This window comes from Mastigoproctus giganteus, chromosome 13 (assembly GCF_048544385.1).
Source record: "Mastigoproctus giganteus isolate SK-2022 chromosome 13, ASM4854438v1, whole genome shotgun sequence".
Classification (NCBI taxonomy): Eukaryota; Metazoa; Arthropoda; class Arachnida; order Uropygi; family Thelyphonidae; genus Mastigoproctus; species Mastigoproctus giganteus.
The window spans coordinates 98,380,308-98,398,202 of NC_143587.1; the positions used below are offsets into that span (position 1 = coordinate 98,380,308).

General features: G+C 38.3%; 1 protein-coding gene across 1 annotated transcript in view; it reads left to right on the forward strand.

The window, feature by feature from the left end:
• Window positions 1–2,519: 2,519 nt before the first annotated feature.
• The window catches only part of LOC150076295 (fat-like cadherin-related tumor suppressor homolog), a 780,225-nt gene continuing 764,849 nt past the window's right edge, over window positions 2,520–17,895 (forward strand). The window contains exon 1 of the mRNA XM_090387312.1: window positions 2,520–5,832. Coding sequence (XP_090243438.1) covers window positions 2,568–5,832 — 3,265 coding nt within the window. The 5' untranslated portion in view covers window positions 2,520–2,567. The remainder of the gene's footprint in view (window positions 5,833–17,895) is intronic.

The following is a 17,895-nucleotide window of genomic DNA, read 5'->3' on the forward strand; positions in this document are numbered from 1 at the left end:
GAAATCTTTACTCAATAAAGATGTGCCCGAGGAATACTTGTAATGCTGAAGCACAGTGAAAGACAAATGATGTTGATGTACACGCTGTTTGTTCACATCTTGTACGATAGAACACTGATTGTCTCAGCTAAGCTAATCGACTTTGAATATTGTTTTCGAGCTACCAAACTACTGGGAAATTTGGATACAGGGCTAACTGGGGATTAGTAGAGAAATAACGTCAGTGAAAAAAATCGCAGACAGTATAGTACTTATTTTTATTTTGAATAATCATTCATGCCTTTTATTTATTTATTTTTTTATTAGTACGAAACTGTGTGCATGTGATAGTGCACGCGTTTGAATTCAGTTCAGTAAATGCAATTTAAAAGTTCAAAGACCATAAACGACCAACAACGCTGAGATATCAGCATAATTACCCACAACATTACTGTTGTAGCTAAATGGTCAACACGAGTGAGGTACAGTAGTTCTGTACATGAGTTTGAATTAATTGTTTTGGGCTGACGTGACTGCTGAATACGGCAATGTTCTTGTATTCTCTGCAACTTGTAAACTCCTTCCACCCTATCTGGATTCTTGTCTTGTCTTCCTTCACGGATTAGGCGATCCGCCTGTTCCAATCTCAAAGAGGTCTGCCCATCTTTTCTGGAGTATATGGAGATTCTGGAGTATGAACAGAAAATTATTAATTTATTATTACTTTACTCGAACTTAGCGAGGTGAGGGATGGCAGCATTGAGATATGGCTTTTCTAGTCCAAGTTCTTCAGTGCTGTATATGGCACCCAAGTGTATCCGTAGACCTTTTTTCATTGTCTTTGTATACTTATCACACGTAGGGAACGCTCAAGGTTTCGATCCCCAGTGAAGATCACTTGATTTTTCAGACTTTTGATGATCTGATATATTTGCAGATTTGTCTTTAAAAGAGAAAACCGTTTTATGTTAGAGGGAATTAAAGTATAGAAACTCAATCAACATAACTTTATTGGGTTTTTCCATCTATTTTGAAAGTTTCGACACTGCACTCTGGATTTAAATGTGTTGGTGTATTTAAATCTTCGGCTGCTAATTGAATCTCACTTAATCATCGCCCTACATACCCTGTTGAATTTCGCAGTGGAATCCAATTATCACCAGATTTTCTTCATCAAAATTATTATTTGGTATTGATTCCACGCTGTCGTTTTAACTGGATTCAAACTTTTTAAGACGAATATATATTGAGAAAGTTTACACCGTGTGTCTGGAACAAGTTATCTCCATAAAACATCCGACACCATTCGACACTATTAAAGTGTAAAGTACTAAAGTACTTTCCCTAGCTCGGCTTAACTTCCTTTATTGTGTTCTCATTAAATTTGCAGCTGTCCAGGAAAAAAAAATGCTTACTGGAGAAATTAGTTGGTCTTTAATTGCAAATTCTCGCTTGGCAATAATTAAAAGTTCGACCCAAGTGCGAACAGAGGCAGCTACTGCGAAGCGCACGCAAGTTTCAATGCTCATACCGCGCATCACCAATGGGATGTTTACTTAGAAGATTAGAGGAGAGTGCTGGGAAGCTACCTACTCGTCTGCTAGCTTAGACAGATATTGATGACTCTGTCACTTCTTGAGGAGTTGCACGCCATTTGGACACTTTCATAAGATACATTGAAAAGTAGATCGATGGATGTTGAGGTTCTAGAAGAATACAAAAAAAAAAAAAAAGAAGCGCGGCCATTTATATTCTAATCTAGAATTCAAAGGTCTTTGTAACGAAGTTTACATGTTGAACAGAGATAAGGTGGCATCACCTGTCATGGCATTGTAATAAATTACAAACTATACCTCGTTTATTTACAAAATGACCTTCTTACCATGTCGTCTTACTGCTTTACATCATCAACGAGCAAATTTTTGCACAACAGCGAAGTTGTTACAAGTTATTCTTTAGGAGGGCTGCGCTTGAGTCCTTTACACGTTTGACGTCGCTTGTTCTTAAAAATGATGTTGGTGAAGTTATGCGATAACTTAAAACGTTAGGACAAAATTACGCTCTTAAATTAGATAGCGCAGCTACCCACACGTTAATGAGATTTAGTAGCATCATCCCTCTTTTCCTCTCGATGCTTTACGTATCATCATCAGGAGAATATGCAATTAAAATCATGATTGCATCTTGGCATTGTTTCCAATTTTTGTCTTTCTCTGTTGTGCGTCTAACATATGTGTAATAGAAAGGAACGGGTTAGCTTGGACATTTTCCTTGAGCCTTACGATTATCGATTTTGTTATTTATAAATTATATATAATCTGTTAATTCATAACGGACAGATACTTCTTTTGTTTATAATAGAATAGAGCACTTTAAGTGTATGTTGGCTCATAATTTCTATTTTTCATCCTATATATAATTTATTTATTTAATTTTTTTTTTTTTACAGAGATGTATCTGAGTTAGAATCCACCAACAGTGTGTGATACCAAATGGCTAACGTTATAAGAACTACCTTACCTCGACTGTTGTCCGGCCGGGGATGGTGCCATCCCATGTTTTGGAGCGGCAAGTGGCGGACTAGGGTAATGTTATTGTGTATGTTTTTGTCATGGCTATTTCCTCATGTATGTTCTTCTGATCCCGAGTTCACTAGAAACTCTTATAATGCCACCATTCCAGAGAACTCTGTAGCCAAAACTTATGTTTCTCCTAAGGAAAAAATGGGTATATTTCTGACGGACCCTTCTCTTGTTGTCCGCTACAAGATAGTGTCCGGTGACAAAGACCGTTTTTTCAAGGCCGAATCCAGGTTGGTGGGTGATTTTTGGTTTCTTCTCGTTCGAACCCGGACTGGAAATTACGCAGTATTGAACAGAGAATACCAAGACCATTACAAGCTTGTGGTGCGAGCAAGTATTACTTCTCTCCACCGACGATCAGTGAAGTTAAAAGCCCAGACGATCGTAAACGTGCAAATATTAGATACCAATGACCTAAATCCTTTATTTTACCCCACTGATTATGACATTGCGATACCAGAGGATGCTCCGCTTCACCATAGCCTCGTTCAGGTCAGTGCTTTCGATGCTGACGTCGGAGTCAATGGAGAAATATACTATAGCCTCTCCGAGCCGAGCCTTCAATATGCCGTCCATCCTACAAGGGGAATAATTACTTTAACTCGACCATTGGATCACCAACAGCAGTCTTCTTATGAGTTGATGGTTATAGCGGAGGATCGAGGACCAAAGTTTCGTGCTGGTGATGTTAGAGCGAGTGCTGCCAAAATCAGAATTAAAGTTACACCTGTGAACCTTCACGCACCTGAGATCTTCGTTCGCCAATTCCCAACCGTATTTGAACCTAACGGACCTGCAGTTCATGCAATTGTCATGGATAAAGATCAAGGTATTCACGGAGAAATAAAGAGCCTGGAGATTGTAGAGGGCGACACTGATGACATATTCCAAGTTACTGCCGGATCTAAACCAGAAGAATTTAACATTGAACTTAAGAGGAGCTTGGATAATGATTTAACATATAAAACATACAGATTGATACTTCGTGCTGAGGATCGAGGAACTCCACCTAAGTCAACGCTTCATACCGTTGATATTCGACTTGGCGACACCGGTGACCAAGCTCCTGTTTTCAGTCAATCGCAATATGAAGTGCAGGTTGAGGAAGTGTCACCTCCGGGTACTTTCGTTGCTAAAGTTAATGCCAGTATCGCAGGTGGGAAAAGAGATGTAATGTATACCATTGATAGCGGGAATGAAAACAACACCTTCTCCATTCACCGCAGATCTGGATTGATCATCACCGCTGCACCTCTGGACCACGAGACTGTAACTAACTATTCTCTGAGCGTGAGCGCAATTGACCGTGGAGGACGTGGAGGTCATAAGAAAGGAACAACTACAGTCATTATTCATGTTCTAGATAACAATGATAACGATCCTGTCTTCAATGCAACCACAGCAACTGTGACATTTGATGAAAATAGGCCAGTGGGAACGGTGGTATTTAGAATTCATGCAACCGATTTGGATTCGGGCGACAATGGATATGTTACGTACAGCTTAGCCAATCTGACACCCGTTCCATTCGACATTGATCACTTCACTGGAGAGGTCAGGACTTCGGCAGTCCTGGATTACGAAACTATGAAAAGGAATTATGTTCTCAAGTTAAGAGGAAGTGACTGGGGTTCTCCTTATCGAAGACAAGCCGAGATGACTCTGAAGGTACGATTGCGCGATGTCAACGATCATCGTCCTCTGTTTGAGAAGGTGGACTGTGTCGGGTACGTCTCCGAAACGGCTCCTTTGGACAAAGAAATACTGACCCTCTCTGCTATCGATTTTGATGCCAGAAGTATTGTAATGTATCGGATGGTTCCTTCTAATGATGACCTTTGCTTCCGTCTTGACCCTTCCACTGGAGTTATAAGGGTTATTTGCGATCTTGGCAAAGAGCAGGTGCGGGAGAAGATTCTCAATGTGTCCGCAACGGATGGACAGCACTTTGCTGATGTCATGTCCATTAACATAAAAGTTGTAAGCAGCGGAGGAAATCAGAGATTGGCAGGACGAGCAGCTTTGGTAGAATGTCGGGATGTTGGCGTCACGGAACGACTCAAGGAACAGCTACGACTAGGTGAAGCCAATAACCGTGGTGGCCAGGTCACAGAGCCGACACCTACCAGCTATGGTGGCAATAGACATGCTCCGGAGTTTAGTTCGTCAGCTGTGAAAGAAATGTGGCTGAATGAAAGTGTGCCCCTTGAAACTGAGATCGCCGTCTTACGCGCTCGGGATCGTGACCATGGCTATAGTGGTCGCTTGGTGTATGTGGTGTCGAGTGGTGATCTGGACAGCTGTTTCCAAATTGATATGTACACAGGTCGGCTGAAGGTGGCAGGCGAACTGGATCGTGAGCGGACTGACAGATATCTTCTGAACATCACTGCATTTGATCTGGGCGAGCCACAGAAGTCTGCATCTCATATGCTCATTGTGCACATTCAAGATGTCAACGACAACATGCCCGTGTTTGAGAAGTCGCGATACAACTTCGTGATCGCCGAGAATATGTCAAACGGCACGAGTATAGTTAGGTTGAGGGCCTCCGATCTCGATGACGGATTAAATGCGGAGATGGTATTCAGTCTTGAGACGGACACCACCGATTTCCATATAGATTCGAATACCGGGTTGCTGACAGTGCAAGCACCACTGAATCGTGAAAAAATAGAAGAATATCATGTGCGTGTCAGGGTGACTGATTTGTCCCCTGAGCGTCCATTGTCTTCTACAACCTTAGTAAATATTCGAGTGTTGGACGTGAACGATAATCCACCTCAGTTCAGCTTAACTCAGTACTGGGCAAAAGTGCGTGAAGACCTGCCTTTGCAGGCTGTGATCATGGTGATGATGGTGCATGATCCAGATCTTGATGACGGAGGAAAAGTGCATTACCAGCTGCTAGCGGGAGATGACGCTACGTTTGAAATCGATCCATTGATGGGTGTGGTACGTCTTGTTCGGTCCCTAGATTTCGAGCAGAAGCAGGTGTACAACATCACTGTTTTGGCTAAGGACAAAGGAACTCCTTCCCTTTCGTCGACAGCATTTCTGCTAGTCGAGGTGGAAGATGTGAATGAAAACATGTTTACTCCGCAGTTTCCTGACGTGGTGTTGACGGCGTCCGTGAAGGAAAATCAACCAGAGGGAGCTTTCGTTACTCAAGTTACTGCCGATGACGAGGATGGACCAGGAATTAATGGTCAGATTGTCTATTCAATCCGAGATGGAGATGGAATGGGGCTGTTTTCCATTGATTATCAAGGTAAGCCATTGCAATTTCAGATGTGTTGTGTATGAAAAATACATTGCGTTTTTTATAGTAATATGATTTTTTTTTCAGTACTTATTATCCAGGCATTTTTAGGTTTTTTTTTTTATATATATATATATACGGTCGCTTGCCTTCCATTACTTTGCTTTATCGCCTCACCGTCTTTATTCTAATTTCAAAAATTATACTCGTATATAGTTATAAAATTTTATTTTGAAAAGACTTTTTGTTGTTTAAGGTCACTTCACTTTCTGCGCATTAAAACAACTTCATTTAAATAAACATATGAAGGGGGAAAAAAATGTAATTTGGCCTTTTTATCTTTGTTAGAGAAGAACTTTACAAAATACCTTTACTACAATAAAATTTGAACAGATGCATAAAATATCTGCCTATAACCGCTTGTATTATAAAAGCAGTCTATCTTTCATCCAAATAGGAATACCATGCAGAAACTTTACCGAGTTAGTTGGCCTTTCTGACAAACTTAGTACTCGATTTGCTGGTTTGTTGTTTAGAATAAAAGCAACTCAAGAGCATGCGGTGTCAGTAAATCGCCTGGATTGTTTGCTGGGCTGAAACACCTGATTGTTTTTTTTTTTTTTTCCTCTCTCCCCTCTCAGCCACGATGTGGATAAAATCTGCAAAAGTTCCATCTCAATAGGTATCTTGTCCAGTCTTCCGCATGGTTTGGAAGAAGAACAGCGGTCAACAGCCATGGTATTAGCCACTGTATAAGTTCTGAGTTAGTGAATCCAAAACTGCAGTATTTTTCCTAGCCGTCATGAGGTATTTCTGTTCCAGGGGCAGTTACTTGCAAGTTTGCCCCTTTCCTCTCCAACTAACTATATGATATGCTTATTCCAATAAAAAAAAATCATATAAATATCGCGTTGCTGTATCTTGTTGACTTTTTATTTATTTATTCAAGCTAGATGTCTGGAACTTGAAATAAAGATGGACTAGTCTTTGGTCAACACGCATGCAGAGCGAAGACAAGGTTTAGTATGAAAGGATGATTATTAATAATTAAATAAGGACTATCAATAAACAAACGATCTCAGAGAGTGTACAAGACTAGCAGTGCAAAGTTATATGAAAACAGAATTCTTGTGCATTTATTTTCGGCATGGCTATTTTATTATAATGACCCGAGGAATTTTTACGGGCGATTTTCACAACGTGGCTGAGTTAGTCGATCTCAGGTGAGGGTAGCGTGGTTTTTATGCCGGAAACTCGGTTTTTCGTCCAGCAAACAGAAAATCAACCCCAGAACACGCGCAATTTTGCCCACATATTACATGCAGCGCAGTATGGCCAAAGTTGCCGATGCACTTAAAATCCTACAAGAACCAACCAACCAGCTATTTTATTATGAGCAAATGTGGTTGTGCACGAGAAGGCGATAAAGAATTACTGTAATTCTAGAGCAGGCTTAGACGTATATGGATCTAAGAGAAAATTATGCACAATTATTTGCAGCTTACAAAATACTGCATAGCACAGCTAATTGCACGCAAACACGATACGAATTTCTTTATAATGAAAATTCTTTATAGCGAAATGAATTACATAAACTGCAGTTGGGGAAGAAAATGGGGGACTAAATATAGTTTCGTATATAATGACATTTTCTGATACTGTTATGAATTTTACACATCTCTTTAAAGTCATTTAATAGCAAAGTAATTTACTGGAGTGCTTTATTGACAGTTTGCGAATTAAATTTTATTTCTCATTTTTGGCCTTAGAATATGATACAGCCTTAATTGCTTTGCATATTCAAGCTGATGAAGGACAAGAACACAGTTGATGCAAATTGGAACTTTTTCGTGTTTCTGAATATTCGCTAATTTTTTGTTTATTATTTTTTACAAACCCTAATAATTTTGTTGCTTTTGGTAGCAAAGGCGGCGTACGTTCTTCTAGAAAGAGAAGTTGGCATCGAGATATTTCAGTTTTGTTGTCGGAGGACATTATTGAGAATGTAGTTGTGAGCTGGACGAGAGAACAGATATCTGTTCACGAAAGGAGATTGCCTTGTTGATCAATTGTGATTGATCAGAAACGCCTTCATTCCCTGTCGTTTAGCCGCTTCCTGAAGATGGCGAGAATAAAAAGTCCGAATTAACATGAAGTGCAAAATCAAGTAGAATCCTGAATTGTTTCAAACCTTGATGATACTTGCCATGAAATAAGAAACGAAGAGGACTTCGTTTTTAGGATATAAACTGCGAGATAAGAACCCTGAATGACGTATGCTGTTATAGAACTGAATCCCCTTTAGCACGTTTTATATTCCGTGCTGGAGTGTCAGCAATCGGAATCTTGAGATAGTGCTATAAAAACTATAAACAGTGATGCAAATGCGCCTCCAACTTGATAGGCAGAAAGTTATTTGTAAATAATACGGATGGCAACTTTCTGTTAATACAGTAGTTGCTTAAACTTTTTTCAGTAAAATGATTTATCGGACCAGTCCAACAAACGCACTGTTCACTACAACGAAATATACGTTCTATGAAATTTCTATAAGAATCGCGAATCTCGCTTAAAAGACTAAATTAGGTAACACGTGGTTGTCGATACCGATATGGCAGATGGTTGGTTGGTTCCATTTTTGAAAGCGTGTTATGACTTCTACCCAAATTGGTGTTGTGCATGGACATAAAAGAAAAATCAAGGCATTGAATTGTATGACAATGAGTAGCTTTGTCTGCTTCGCAGTTCTCCAGAGCCGAACCGCTTATTGAAAGCAAACCGAATAAAGCGAGCCAAAATCAAATTACAACTAATTTATAAGTCATGCTAAAGATACAGCAGAATTCCAATAATTTGCTTTTGTATTCTTCAAAATAGTGGGTGAAGCATACCGTAAATAATTTCAGAAAAACAGTCAATTCCCATCAAGACTTTGCGAAATTGAACAGGCTACCCTCCGCCACCTCCAGTTATGCAATTTAGGAAAAACAAACGAACCTAACTGGAAGCAGTAAAATATTTGACCTTTTGATCGGAGTTCTTGTGGTGACAACCAGAATTATGACCGCTAAGTGATGTTATCCACTGAAATTTGCTATGTCAGCGAAAGAGCTGATTATTGCCAGGCTCACACTTGTAACACAGCTTGTGTTTCTCATTTATTCTTTATTAATATAATTATATTTTTTCGCTCTTCCGTTTCTGTTTAACGTTAACAATTGTCCTTACCAAAACTGATCACCCGAAGTTTCAGTTACAACGATGTTTTGCAGCATACCTTTTGAAGTGCCATTTTCGAAAAGGGTTTTTCTTATAAATAAAGAAATCACTAGTGACATCCATGTTATACTTAAAATAGATGACTAATCTTTCTTATGAAGGCTACTGGCTGGGGGTATTATTGCAGCTTCGTAAATGAAAGAGTAATTAAAAATTAAAGTAGCATTATTTACAAATTAACCAATTCGCCAGAGTCGTATTTAAATTCATATAGCCTGATGAGACCAGGTCTGATTGTTTCATAATAGGTCTCTTCTGGTATATTGCATATACAATATAATATGAAGTGATAATCGATTTAGTATCATCTGGGACAGTGAAGAAAATGTCCAATCACAAACTCTAAACCGAAGTTGATCGTGGGATTCGACCAATACCTTCATTTTACTGGATAGAGCTAATCTATTCTCAAAATGCAACCTTAAAAGGGTCATATTTTGTTGAAATATGTTTAATTCTTGGGTTATGTTAGTAGCTCTGCTCTGGATGATGGAGATGATTCTTGCTGGCTGCCAATTTTAAGGTTGAATATTTGGAGCGATTGATGATTACATTCGGGTTTGCATCAGTTTAGCGAAAATAGCATAACGGTGGGTTTGTCGATATTGAGGTGAAGCCCAAGGTTGTGCCGGTAACTAGCACGTTCGCATTAATCCTCGAACTCAGAACTGTTGTGTGTGTGTGGCGCCTCCGTAGCCAGGTGGGCAGGAGTAGCAGTGCGTAGCACACGCTTCTTGATTAGACCGGGGTTCGAGCCCATGACCACCAAATACGGAGGATGCAGAAAAGTCAGGGAATGACCACCGCATATCCCCGGAGCAATATGGCCTTAGTTGCTAATGCTCCTAAAAACCAAATAACTGATGTGTTGGTCTATGCCTGGGGATTTTGCCAGTAATTTAGTACTTGTAATTCATACTATATGATGGGGTGGTCACAAAGAAGTGAATGGGAGACCGGACAGTACCCTCCTCCTCTGAAGACTAGTGTCTTTTTCTTGCTTTCTAACTGAAACATAGTTATGAAAATAACTCCTCTTAACCATGGTCACTTCTCTTAGCCATGATTACAGATGACCTAGAAATGTTGTCCTCTGACATATCAAGGAGCTCAGCTAAGAAAAATCATGAAAGGAAGAAAACAAAAGCCATTAAGATTAAGCCAGTGAAAAATACCGCCAGTTAGATTTGATGCTCATAGTTATACAGAATTAATTAACTAAATGATAAAAATGAAACTTTCAGACTTATGGTGGAATAAAATTTCGTGTTTTTCATGCAGTACCAAAGCAGTAGAAAGATATAAAACTTATGACTGAAGCATCAAGCTATTTGTAAGGGATCGATTCATGCATTCTAGCATCAATCTTCTAGACAAGTGATGTCCTCGCGTAAAATTAAAGTCGAATGTAGGACCTCGCAAAAGTCAAGAATTAAATTAGATGTTCAGACACCTCATTATGGTGAGTTCGGGATATTTCTGCGGATAATTGTTGAAATAAGCAGCGTTGTATGAAAGATGTAAATCATGTTTATCGCATATTTAAAGCTTCTTGAGGCGCCAATGATAATTATTGATTTTATTGAAACTGTTGGATTACTGAGTGTCCTATCTGGCACTTTTCCTCGCTATCGGAAATAAAATAATCTTTCTCAGAGTCTTGAGAGAATTCAAATTAAATTCATTAAATTCTTATGCTGTCGAAATTATGGAGCCCTTTGTGGTCGCTTCAGAATCATTCCTCTTCACTCTAGACGACAACTCAATGGGTCTCTTTTTGTCTACAATATCATAAACTCTGTTATCGATTCTCCATCTCTTCTTGAACAAATACCTTTCGCTATACCACGTTTGAATTCTCGTTATAAAATTAATTTCTTATTGCCTATTCCTCGTACTCATCACTTACTTGGTAGTCCTCTGTTTCGTTTCCTTCAGGTAATGAATAACTGCAATATTGGAATAGTTTGATAAATCAGTTATATATATTTGTTAGCTTTTCATGAAAAACTACTTATTTATATTGGCTCTTTTCATTACAAGTATGGATTATCGCATTATGCCAAACGTCAGGTAATACCTTTAGTTTGCAGTTCAGAAAAAAGTAATGCTTTGATTAAATCAAATACATTGCTTCTTGTGCCTCAAGGAAACCTTGGACACGAGTATAATAAATGAGCTTAGGACAAGAGTTCTTAAAAATTTGTAATATATCACATGCAAAGTCATTTCGGGTTTTCGACTTCTGCATTATGATAAAGCCAAGAATTTCTTATCTCATAGGAAAACCATCTGTTACTAAATCAGGTCTGGTTATGAATAGGATTTTCCAGAATATCGGCGCATAAATTCTACTTGAAGACTAATTTAAACTTATGTCATCTACATTAAACCGAGTTTTATTGCATAATCCGATCTATTTCGATCCCTAGGCAGTTTAAAATATGCTCGGCAGCTTTTCCCACTTTATAATGCTGGTGGACTAAATAGCCGTCCTATATGCGTCCTTACAATCTAGTAAAATTTAAGCGTCAATCAGGAAAACCACTTATAAAAAGAGCCTGAGTCTCATAACGCATATCAATTTGGCATCCTTATAACCGGAACCCCTCTTCAAATCATGTGCTGAATTTTATACATTTCGTTTTGAGTCATATATGCGTGAGGGGAAGTTCATTTCCTTTCCTTTGGTATACTACCCCCTTTCCCCCAACACTATTCATACGTTTATTTCAAATATTATAACTGCGTCAAAGGAGGAAAAGTTTTCCACCCCGAATGTCCGTCATTCAAGTTTATTCTGTGAAGAGGGAAAAGAGGATGGGGGAAAGAACTTTTTTTTGGCTTTCATTCATTCTGCACCTTGGTACAGCCTTGCGCATTGTTCCCATCACTTCTGTCAACCTGAACAATCGTCCATCAGTCACCTCTTTCCGCTCTCTGCCATGTGGAGTGTTGGGTAAAAGCATGCATAGCGTCAGGGCACTTTCTAACAATAACACATCTATACAGCGTACGTCAGTGCGTGCACACATATTATAGGGCATGGGCTGAAGTGAAACCATACACACCTATTCCGTTTGCCCAAGGGAAAATTCACAGTTGACTTTACCTTACGATAGTAAAAGAAACTTTGACGTAACGAGAATAAACTTTATCTTGGGGTAAGTACTGAAACTTTGATGCACAACATGACTTACCTCCCAGAAGAAGGAAACTTTCTGGTGCTCGATTTTTCTCTATCCACCAAACGTGGTGCGACAAAAATAGAAAAAAAATATATATCTATTTTCTTCCCTTACATGTGTCATCCAAATAAATGATGATTGGTAATTGGGCAAAAACTTTTGCAGTTTTTGGGGCGAAAAAATGAATTTTTTCTTCAATTTTTGAAATAAACGACAAACTGGATTGTTAATACAAAAATAGGAAAAAGAATTCATAATAGATTTTATAAGAAAGTAACTACAATGGTTAAATCCCATTTCCGAAACTAAAATGTTTTAAGTTTAATTGCAAAATCTGATATCATTTTATTTGCATAAAAGATTTCCACCTTTTCCAAGTTAAAATGTGTTGGGGGGGGGGGGATAAGTAGTCACCAGTGAATAACCAGTTAGGCTGGTAGTGGTGGAATGAGATGACAATGAATTGCGAGAATTGCTGCCAGTCATTGTTTTCCTCACTGGTACCTCTTCGAAATCGAAAACTAAAACTTATTTTTAAATAAGAAACTTTTTAATTATTTTTAAATACATTGATAAAACTCTTCTGTTCCTCTTAAATTTTAATTTAGATTGAGTAAAAGTTTTCTTGGAACTATTACATTTCAAAAAATTAAAAATGAGTTGTATAAAATTTTCACTATGTACCATTGTTCATCCCAAATAAACTACAACACACTTTAAGCCAGGATTCGAAAACTGGCCGTCCACAGCCCATTGTTGAATAACCCTCAGAGTATTTGACCAGTGAGTTAAATTGCTCCTCAATTAAGAATTTTGATAATGCGAAAAACAAGTAACAAGAAGGAAAGTTTATGATAGCATTCTGCATGCTTTAACCAAACTGGATTTGGAATGCGATCCCCTAATGCCAAACGTTTCTGATTCTTGCCATATCGGACTGTATTGTGGAATTGGTTTTTGTCTGTGTGGTGGCTAAACGCTTACACAAGTTGTATCCCATATTGTAATACCAGATGCGCTGCAGGTATTACATGTTTGGCTCTCCACATAACTGTAATGAACTACAAAACATAAAAGGACAGACAAAATATTGGCAATTCAAATTGAAAGCGATTTTCCTTGGCATGCACTCTTCAGAAAGAAGGATTTTGATTCTTATGCATTTTTTCTTGGACGAATTGTTCAATTGATTGCATGACTGACATCTCTCCTGTTAACAAGCACAGACCACACTGATAAAAATTCTATCTCATGAGTCTTGCGCAGTCTCTCCAAGGACAAATTAACTGACAGAGCTCTCATCATGTACTCCCTCTTCTCGTGTCTGGGCATAATTGCAGACACTTTCAAATTTAACCCTAACTGCTGACTTTTTTTCTCACTATTGCTCTGTACTTTCTACGACCGCATATCTTTTACTCTTAATGTTATTAGTTCCAAGCGTACAACATATATCATCATTTAAAGGCACAAAAGGTGTCTTTAAATGATGATATCTGATCTACAACGTCTTCAACTTTTGAATAGGACCAGGGTATGGCAGACTGGTCCTATTCCACCTATCCTTCTTGCGCAATATATTTCCTTCATCGACAACAGCTACCTCTTGTGAGACCAGCACATTCTGCCTTGGGTGTTGCCGCTGTGTTGCCTGATGCGCAAGCCCTGGTGTTGAGGTGGGCAGCTGAGAGCTTGATGGGCCAACTTAATTCCTTCGAGGGCATCTACCCTGTTCTTTAACTCTCATAAACGCCCATCAGAATGAGTTGACGGTTCACATCCTCACATTATGTCGAGCACAGAAAGACATCCCCAACCCCGTGGCAGTATCATGTTTTGTTCCAGACAGATCCGTAAACAGATTTACGGAGGAACACCTGGCAAGAAGAAATTTCATAATATATTTAGAAACATTCTATATTATTTGGATACAGTAAATTCTTTGGAAATTTCTTTAAAAAAAAACAAAACTTAACAGTCCAATCAGCTATAATTTTGTCGCTTAGAAAAGCTTTTTATTTAATTATATAATAAGTAAATTCATAAATGCAAAGTCAGTGTTTTTAGTATACAGATGTGTATAATAGGCCGAAATTGATTTCAGAATGACAACATTAGACTCTGAATGGAAGAAACGAAATCTGCAAATGCATTTATAGTAGGCTGAAACTATGCGATTATTGTATCATGCAAAAATGCCTTTTCATGACAAAGTAATCACAGTAATAGTTTTAAGAGAATGGATGCGCAAATAGGATTTATAGTTCGTCTCGATAAAATTCCAAAATGGCTTTGGGTCATTGCTGATGCACAGGTTGTGTTGGAAAGGCTGGTTTGACGAGTTTAACTTCATTTTTAGTTTGCTTCATCACTTACATCTCATCCCTTGGCATTTTTTTTATCTCTTATAATATTTTTGACTTTATTTTAAGGAATTTTTAAAAGTTTATTGCTTATCCCTATAATACCATGAAAAGAATTTGGCTCAGTTCTTGAGGATGGGACAGGCTAATGTTGCTAAGAGTCATTTAAAGAAGGCGTCTGTAATCCAGTGTACTAACATTGGACTTATTGTAGATTGGATGTCTGTCTACGTTATGACATTTTTCAGTTTATTACTTTTCATAAAGTTAATTTTGCATTGATTGCGATCCGAATGTTTGTTTGCAGAGTGGATACTTTGAGGAACTTTATCAAAGACATTTTTGTAATGTAATGTAATGTGTAGGCATAATCAGGATTTCTAAATACAGAAGGGCTCGCGGGCCTCATTAACGGTTCTTGGGAGCAGCACAGGAGTACACAGCACACACCAGTGCGGACTGATGTGTTACTGAAAGAAATATGCTAAGATTTTAGCATATTTCCTCGTGCAGAAGAATACACAATCTCTTGGATAACAACACTTGTGACAATTTTATTAATTTTAACATATTCCTTTAAGCATAACCATGCACAATTTTCATATAGTTTGACCACTAGATCTGGTAAAAGCTAAGAGAACCTCTGGTCAAGGGCTCGAAATGGAAAATTTCATTTCCATTTCGAGCCCTTTCCATTTCGAAAGGTTGTTGCTTGGGTTTTATTGGCGCATTAGCGACTAAGGCTATAATGCGCCATTTCGAAAGGAACGCTCCTTCGTAAAAATCTTATTTTTAATAAAGTAGGCGTGTATTTACCAATGCGTGTGACGAGCAGTAACGATGTTCCACTGAACTTTACTCCATTTTGAGCCCTACTCACAACGAACATTTGGGTCGCAAACAACCTTCCTTTTGACCCTCTCCAGTTGTATGTATGGATTTTGACCTCCGTTATGGTTGAATAGTTTGGGTTTTTCATCTTGGGAACGGACAAAACCAAAGATAGAATTAACACAATTTACTTGTGTACTCGGCGCTTAATGAAAAACAGCCAGCCAATCCTATACAGTATATAGATTTAAAAAAAAAAATGAAAACTATTTCAGTATTTGGGGGTTATACCCTTTATGTAACCCTGATATGGGTGAAGAATTCAATTCAGGTTATTGCTAATTTCCAAGTTATGATGCATAATTGTCTGTCTAAAATTATTTCATCACAGGTCATAATCAAGATTTTAACCACATTTTTATACTACAAAGAAAGTGTGAATATGTTGGACCCCTTCTCCCGGAATTGGTTAGTTTCATATTGTAACTGACTGATCAGCACCAGCTGTTGACACGGGTAAATCTGTAAAACCTGCAATCTGAAAAGAATATAAACCTACTACGAAGTATTTTCAAAAGGTTACCGATCACAAGCCCAGTACAAGGATAAAAGCAAACTTTGACAAGTTCTTTCCCCATCGCAGAAAAACTCTCCAGATTCCTGCTTATGGCAAACGTGTGGCAAAGCGTCGTAGTGTAAGTGAAAAGCCTGCCTACTGGATGTACAATAATTAAATTGCTCGATGAACATGCACTTCTGAATCTCGGTTGGTATTAACGGACACTGTTATTAAATTACAAAATTAAACCGGTATTCAAAATATTTTTTTCATTCCCTAAAAAGTATCTTTGCGTATATTCGTACTCCAGTATCAGCACGCCTGGAACGTGATTTTCGAACTGGTGAAAACATATATTTAATTTAAATTGATATTTTTTTTCTTACAAGAAGGGTTTGAAGGTCGTTTATAGACTGGGAAAGAGTCGTTTCGTAATCTCAGTGCTGTACACTGGTGACACCAAGATTTTTATAGCATCCTCATTTTGTGCGTGTAACCATGTTAGGGCAGTAGTTCGTTGATCCTTTGAAATTGATCATTGGAGAGATTAGTCACTGTCCATCCAGAAGTAATTGTTCCATCTCTTCTGCACCCATTTACTGCACGATTCAATCCCATGATTCAGCAGTAAATGAGTAGCTGGGGTAAGCTGTAATTACTGTCTTGTGATCCAGAGGAAAATTAATCCTGTCGAAACTAATTACAACGTTTTACACAGCTTGACTATCCACTCAGCTGTTGAAATGTCCCTAGAGTAACCTTGGGGTTCTGTACACTTTTCAACATGATTACATGGGAATCTGAATCACCCCTATCAGGTCTAATACGCACAAAGAAATTGCACAGAACTGAACAACGAACAAGTTTGGAAAGAAAGTATCCTAATGGCTTTTTAAGTCTTTGGCAGACAGATCGAGTTTCTTTTTTTCAGCTTATTCGGTGCACGGGGAGGTTACTGCGCTTTCTCCTTGGGTACCCAACCTAGTTAATGGCTTAGATTTTTTTTGTAAATCTCCCTCATTAGATTCTTGCAACCTAACATTGGACTGTGCTATTTTTAAATGAAAAATCATAAAGAAGTTCAACGCCACAGTTTCCTGGAAGTCAACTATGAACCTAGATTTTCATTTGATAAAAGAAATGAACGGAAGATCAAAGATGTCATGCGTATGTAAAACAACACATTTTGGACATGCTGCCTCTGCTGATTATCTTCTTTGAATTATACTAATTTGGTTTTTATTAGCTTACTCTTTGCAGACCATTACAAACACGCCAAACAAACGACATAAATACGATTTACCACTGCATTATGGTCCGTAGAATAACTTAGTGCCTGGTTGTTGTAGCTATCGAATGGGGATGCGTATATTCATAATCGAGTTTCAGGAACGGCTGGAACGTGATTTTCAAATGGACTGGTGATGTATTAGGATTCCCATTAGGACAGGAACGCAGTTTCACTGGTTTGATTCCCACCAAAATAAGCAAAGTTTCTAGATGTAACTGAACTCTTTCTAAAATGTTACTGATGTTTGAAAAATGAAGTCTGTAAAACATAAGTTCCAGCATCTTTCTTTTTTTTTTAATTCGCTAACAACAAAACCAGTGTGTCAGATTTTCTTGATACATGTGAAAATACTTATTTGGATTGACTTCTGGAATTTTTGGGATACAACTTAAACGTTTAGCGATACCCACGTTTGGGAACTTCTGCCCTGGAACATAAGAAAATTAGCAGGGGTCAGATATCTAACTACCTAGTGTTAGCTATATTTTAGTTGGCAAACATTGCTATATTTCATATAGCAAGCCGTCGAGGTAGCACAGTTGCTGCAATTGCTGGCTCCCC